The 6,624-nt window shown below is 43.1% G+C and overlaps 1 protein-coding gene across 2 annotated transcripts; it reads left to right on the plus strand.

The window, feature by feature from the left end:
• The first annotated feature begins 1,517 nt into the window (after positions 1 to 1,517).
• Positions 1,518 to 6,268, plus strand: Speer4cl6 (spermatogenesis associated glutamate (E)-rich protein 4C like 6). 2 transcript variants are annotated; one of them, XM_063278449.1, is made up of 6 exons: positions 1,518 to 1,716; positions 2,751 to 2,910; positions 4,096 to 4,239; positions 4,872 to 5,038; positions 5,755 to 5,860; positions 5,984 to 6,268. In XM_063278449.1, exons 1-5 carry the CDS (start codon positions 1,590 to 1,592, stop codon positions 5,817 to 5,819), a joined length of 663 nt encoding a protein of 220 aa, XP_063134519.1. In that variant the 5' UTR covers positions 1,518 to 1,589; the 3' UTR covers positions 5,820 to 5,860; positions 5,984 to 6,268. The 2 variants fall into 2 exon arrangements, with proteins under 2 accessions (XP_063134519.1, XP_063134518.1); XM_063278448.1 differs by having other exon boundaries at positions 5,755 to 6,268.
• Positions 6,269 to 6,624: the final 356 nt, after the last annotated feature.

Genomic DNA, 6,624 nt, shown 5'->3' on the forward strand with positions numbered 1-6,624 from the left:
GAGAATGGTAGATAATCGAGAATTGGTGGATGATGCTTTGAATGAAGTGTGGGTTTCTGCACTGGTTTTAGACAGGGTCACAAATATCCCATGTTGCCCTCTCCCTGGCTGGCCAGGTTCACTTTGAGCTCAGATAAAACTCCTTCCACTTTCCAATAGATAGGCTTACAAGAGTGGCTTCCAAGAACTGTGAGGACAGCATTAGCCTTTGACAGTTGAGGTGTGTAACCACAACTATAGTTTTAGCCACGTTTTCCCATGTCTACCAGCTATTTCAGATTGTTGCTGTTCTATACCTGACAATCAAGGACACAGAAAAATAACCTGATAGAGAGCAAGGACATGGTGATCACATCCTTACCTCTTCTGTACGTTCTGGATGAGGTTTGTTAAAATTCCAATATTGCAAAAAGCTTTATATAGGGCCCATCACATCAAGGGTCACTGTGCACTGTTCTATCTAAAATGTCTAATCAGAACTGACCACCAGATAACACTTCCTGCAGTCCTCATATGAGAAGCTTGGGATTTTGTTTTCACTTTTCCTTTTCTCTGTCTTTCTTATTTTTTGCTATATAAGTTGAGAGAAAGATAGTTAGGGCAATGAATTTGCCCCCAAAATTTGAATTATGGATGTGATCAATCAATGTTAGTGTGTGCATTCTATAAAGTATTCATTTTTCACTATGATAGATGCTTTTGTGTTTGGTTTGGTGGCCATTTCCCAGTGTACAGGTGCTGGGACCTTGCTCTATCCACTTAATGATGTTTATAGCCTCATTTTAGACCTTTCTGTGCACCCCTTATATCTCTTGACTATTTTATTTTTCTGATAGAAGCTCATGGTATATCTTACTCAGGCCTGTGAGCAGTGCTCCTTTGGCGACATTGGTGCACAGAGGAGAACCCCACCACGAGCATGAGGTTCCCTTCACTGGTGGCTCCAATATTGCACTTTCCTCTGCCAACTGGTCTCCACACTTTTCCTAGCACCGTAAAGATTTCAACTCTTCTCCTAAGGAATATTCTGGCAAGTGTCGATTGCTAAGCACATGACTTCATGAGTGTTCCCCTAACACACACCCATGTTGTAACCTACCATGCAGACTACTTCTTGATGTGATTTAAAGCACCTGTACATAATGAGACAGGAGAAATTTTGACTGCATATTCAAGCTAGTATGAAATCTCAGGAAGTTTTAATGGCTAACATTGGTGAATGAGGACAATTTGAGTTAGGATGAGACATTTTGGGGCAAGATATGGAAGGAAACATTCATTTAGATGCATAGGAATTACTAAGGTTTTTTTATAATCAAGCCTTGAAGAAAATTTGGCTTTGGAAGCAGGAGATGCTCAGTGACTCTGCCCCAGGAAAGTCTCCTGGAAAGGGCACCTCAGCTTATGCTCAGTACAGAAAGATTATTAGCAGGGAGGCAAAGTCTGCTCCCCATGACATCTGCTGTCCCTTCTTGGACATTCTATTGTCTCCTAGAGAGTTCTGGCATCCTCTGTGATGTCACCAGACATCAGTGACAACCAGTGCCCTAGTTTCTCTCAGTCTGAGTCTGGCAGTTATAAGCTAAGACATGTTTTCCCGTCTTCGCAAGCGTTTTGGGAGGGGGAACGTCGATTGTGGACAGACTAGAGTGAAGGAATCTGGCCTTTCGTCTCAAAGTAATGATGGACAGAGACAGCACTTCTGGGGAATATTTAGTAAGTTCTGGGCAGTATATTTTGAGCTCCCTGTCAGGGGGGCTGCAGTCTTAAGCTGACCTTTCTAGCAATGGGCCACAACAACTGGAGCATCTGAAAAGGAATTGAATTTTCATGAATATCACAATTCCTGAAAGTCAGGATTTCAGAACTTTAGTTTCCCCAACCCCACAGGGAGTATATGGTAAGGCCAATGCTATTATCCTGTGAATTTCTGGCCTTTACTTTTACAGTGAATTTGTTAGGTTACATTGATATAATAACACGATCAGGAGTCATGGAGGGTCCACCTTTTCTGAGTTTAGACAGGGCAGCAATGTATTTCACTCTCATTGCTTCTTTAAATACAGTGGATATCTGACAGTAGGAACAGGGAGAAAATTGTGCTCCAGGCAATAACCTTATGTTCTTAGACCTCCTCTGATTTCTTCTAACTGGCAGGGTCATCATTAGCTTTATATATTAGAGGTTGTGTGTTACACACATTTTTCTAAAATACCAAAACTGTTTGGAACATGTGGACCAAGATTCAGCCTGTAACCTATTGGAACTTCTGGGGCATTTGTTATTTCATATAGGGGAATTGATAAGTCTGTTGAACATGTCCTTCCTGGAAATGTGTTTTAAATCCAAAGTTGTTGGCCTAGAGTATCAGGGTAGGACATCTGAGTGTCTCCAATCACTCAAGTTTTGTGGATGGTGAATTTATCATCTGAGTTCTGAAACCACAGGGGTGAGGGTCCTGAAACCAAGCTGTACCCTGGTCAGTTGATGATAATCCTGGAGAAGCCATCTCCGTAGTACATGTAAGCACCTGATGTCCGGCATAGGGCACACCTGGCTGCTTACATCTCTTGGTCTCTATAGAGTAGTGGGAGAACTGAGATCCACTGAGGACGCCTCTTAAGGATAGACCAATCGCCTAGCAGTGACACTGGGTTCCAGGCTTGTTCTCCTGTTTAGGCCTAACTGTGGTCTAGGTACACTCTATGCATTCTCCCCATGCAGGTTCACTTGTGTTCTTCTACCTACAGATGCTAGGAGAGAAACATCTTCCCCTGAAACTGCCCCAAGTGAGAATCAGGCCAAGAAGGAAAAAGAGAGGCTGATTAAAGAGCTGCAGCTCATTACCGAGGAGAGAAATGACCTGAGAGATCGCCTGAGGTTTCTGACAGAGAGATCCAAAAACAACAGGTATGAATCGCTCCAAACGCTCTTGTTTCATTCCTGGGTCTGCAAGGTCACCTTCATCTTATCCTATTAAGGTTTTGGGTTCTAGAAAGCTGTGCCTCCCTAACCACCCTGTGCTAAACCTCACCTCCCATATAGAGGAGATTCAGAACCTTGACCCTTCCTGAGGAGCGAGATGGAAAATGGACTCATCTGCTTCCATTTATTGAAAAGCAGAACTTGTGGTCTGAATGAAGAATTCGGGGATAAAGTCAGGGAGAGTGAGTGTCTAGTGTGCATTTGCAAAGCCCTTGACAGCTGGTGGCTTTGCAAGATTGTAATTGCAGTGAGTTTATGGTGAGTCTCTGTACTTGCTAGGCAGGGCCTGAGTGCTGGAAGATCCAGGCAGCAGCCTGAGGGGCCTGGTCCCAAACAGTTCATCTCAATGCTTGACTAGAAGTTGTCAAGCTCAGGCCTGTTTGTTATTGTCTGTGTGTCTGTGGGAGCCCCTCGGACACAGCAATGGTGCATGCATTTCTCCTGGTTCTCACAGTGCTCTCTGTTTCCATATTTGCTTTTCTCTTTCTCTGACTCTGTTTACATTTCTCTTTTTTTGTGGGTGTGTCTCAGTCTGTGAGTCTGTGTGTGCATACATCCAAATGCATATGCACAACCGTTATATGTTTATATTTCCCTCCACACCTGGAATATAGGAGTCTATGTCTTGGCCTGAGTATTTACCTGTAACACTTTCATGGTGATGCGAATGCTTTGTTCTGGGAGCCCCACTGTCAACAGCACAGTTCTTTGCTTATGTGGCCACGTTTGCCTGTATATTTGTATTCGTTGTGCAGATTATAATTTTGGGTTGATATATGGTCTGTTATCAGGACAGGAAAAAGGAAATCACAGGATTCTGGGTGCGTTGGGGGTGGGGGAGCATGGGGAGGTGTGGCCTAGGCTCTTGATAGCTCAACTGGCTGGACTGCAGATTTCCTCTTGATTGAATAAAGGGAGCCAGGGAACCCTCCATCTGGATGCCGAGATTCTGGTGTGGTGGACGCAGAAAAACATGTTTCTGAAGCTGAAGAAGGTCCAATATGTAGAATTCAGAAGGTGTCCTTCCAGGACTGGTGTAGTACAGGACCCACCCTGAGTTCATATCTTCCTAAATGCTGATGTTCATTGTATTCTATCATTTGGGGCCAGGCCACACTTCAGGCCAAATCCATATTATGAAGACCTGGAGAGAATGGAGGAGGCGGTCATGTCAATTCTGCACAACTTAGAGATGGAGAACACTGAGATCCATGAGAACAACCATAAGCTGAAGAAGGAGATTACCTTCTCTAGGTAAGTCCTGGTCAGAAAGGCTGTCACCTGTGGAATGGCCATTTCTGATTTCTTTGTTCTGGATTGGACGGTCTTCAGCTCTGGTTCTATCTCTTGTGCTGTTTACACATCAGTGTGCCAGGGTCATCAGGACTCAGTTTTCAGTTCCATAAAAGTCTGTTACTCATACCAGGATTGTCTAGGCATCTTCAGAAGGCTCTAGATAGAACAGCACTGATTGAAGTCAGCAGAACGTTATTAGGCTGACCTGGGCCTCTGGGGTCATACAAGGTTTTACAACACTCAGTGCGTGGACCACATGGTTAGCATGACCTTCTCTTGGTTCTACTGACCTCTTTTGCGGGTGTTTGCCAACTACTAATTGTTGTTGCCCCATGCATTGGGCTTTCATGGATAGATGTAGATCTGTGTTCTTTTTGAGAGATGTGGACAATAATTGGTGCTTGAGCCAAGCAAACAATTTATTCTTCCCTGAATTAACTCTTTGTGGTTTGTGCAGCAGCATTATATGTATCAAGATGCATTTTATTAAGTCTTCATGGGTATCTGGGACCTGGTAGAGTTAGTGGTACTTGGGAGTAGGAATGGGAGAAAGGGGCAGCATGATCTTACTATGCAGACTGTATTTCCAGAAACCTGCTCAGCCAGCTCCTGATGGAGAACACATGCAGGAAGAAGTTGGTCCCACGGAAGCAGGGGAGCAAGGAGGGACATCTTGAGTGTGCACTGAACCAGAAATATTTGGTTGACTTCAACAAGAAAGATAAAGACCAGCAACGTCCAGACCCAGCATCATCTGGTAGGGACAAGCAGCTGTGTTAGCTTAACAATATCTGATAAAGTTTGCCAATTTGATACATCTTTGCTCTCTCCTACCACCTTTCTAATTTACACTCACAACCAGCCAACCACCTCATGTAATGGAATTGTTCATTGCTCTGCCTATGCACAAGTATTCTGGGAAGTCAACCACTTTTCAGAAACTGAATTATTTTGCAAGTATATTTTGCTGCTCTTTTTGAAGCTGCATTATAGAAATGGTGACAGATCAATAACATATCACATTATTGCACATGCACGTGATAGATTGGATGCTATGTAGAGTTTTGAACAAGTTCTTGGTTCTTGACAAATGACAAGTGGTCATGTGACTTCTTGTGTAGGAAGCACCTTTCCGGGATAAGAACCAAGTGCAAATGTCAAATTAGTACTTCTCATTGGCTTTAACCTTGGTGACATATGGACATCTCCTTTCTTCCTGCAACCCAATGAGGTCCCTTCCATTGCCCTGTTCTTGGTTTGCACTGGTATAAGTCTGGGTCCCATATTGGCAGCCCACATTACTGTGACGGTTGCTGGAGATTTTCCCTGCCCACAGAGTTAGCAACAGTGATATCAGTTAAAAGGTCCATGTCGACTGTCCAATAGAACTGAGGTGGTAGAAGGCAGCATTCTGACAGCTGGCTTGTGTTTCACCACCAAATCAGTGTCTGAAAAACTGCCTTCCTCTCCCAGGTCTCAGAAAGTGCAAGAGAGCTGGAATTGGACACACAGCAGTAAGAGAGCTTCCTGAAGAATAAGTTGCTTTCTCAGGAGTCCCTGATGACAAACAACCTGAACGGTAACAACATTTTTTGGATGAGTATTCTTCCTCAGAGTTAATTTGTCACTTCTTAGAGACCCTAAATTTATATAACACTAAGCCAGCCTGACTGATTGAGGTCTTACTCACTTTCTTCTTCAGAAAACAGCACTTGAGAGACAACTTGGGGGACCACCTTTCATTATGTGTGCTAGAGGAGAAACAGCAATACATCTGTGCTTCTAAATGTTCGTTAAGAATATGCTGTTTAGAAATATTTTTGTTATGATTTTAATTGAAGTTTTCTTTTTGTTGTTTCATATTAATATGTTCTTGTTACTGTTTTTCACTTTCCAATATTTTTAAATATTTTTATTCATTCATTTTAATCCTGTTTTGTTGTAAAAATGTATTCATTATGAATAAATATTGATTTCTATCTCTTGACTCTTAAGACCATCATTCTTATTCAAGGGTTCTGTCCCCTCCTGAGGGCTTAGAACTGACAGCTAGAGATGGATCTCTGCATGTTCCATGGAGCCTGGGCTAATAAGTGAATTCAGAGTCACCAAGGGGTACTCAGTGTGACAGTGTCTTTTGTGTGGATAATGTGGCTTTTTCTCGGCACACACTTTATGATGTAATCACTGACATGCTTTACCCAATTGTTAGGGTCCATGTGGTTCTTCTGAGAGAGCAGCAGATGCTCTACCCTGTGAGTCATCACCACAGCTCCTGCAGGTGGCTTCTGTTATTCCACATGAGGTCCTGTATTAGGTGGACAGGATCACCTCCAATTAAAT

Source organism: Rattus norvegicus, chromosome 19, assembly GCF_036323735.1.
Source record: "Rattus norvegicus strain BN/NHsdMcwi chromosome 19, GRCr8, whole genome shotgun sequence".
NCBI classification, from domain to species: Eukaryota; Metazoa; Chordata; class Mammalia; order Rodentia; family Muridae; genus Rattus; species Rattus norvegicus.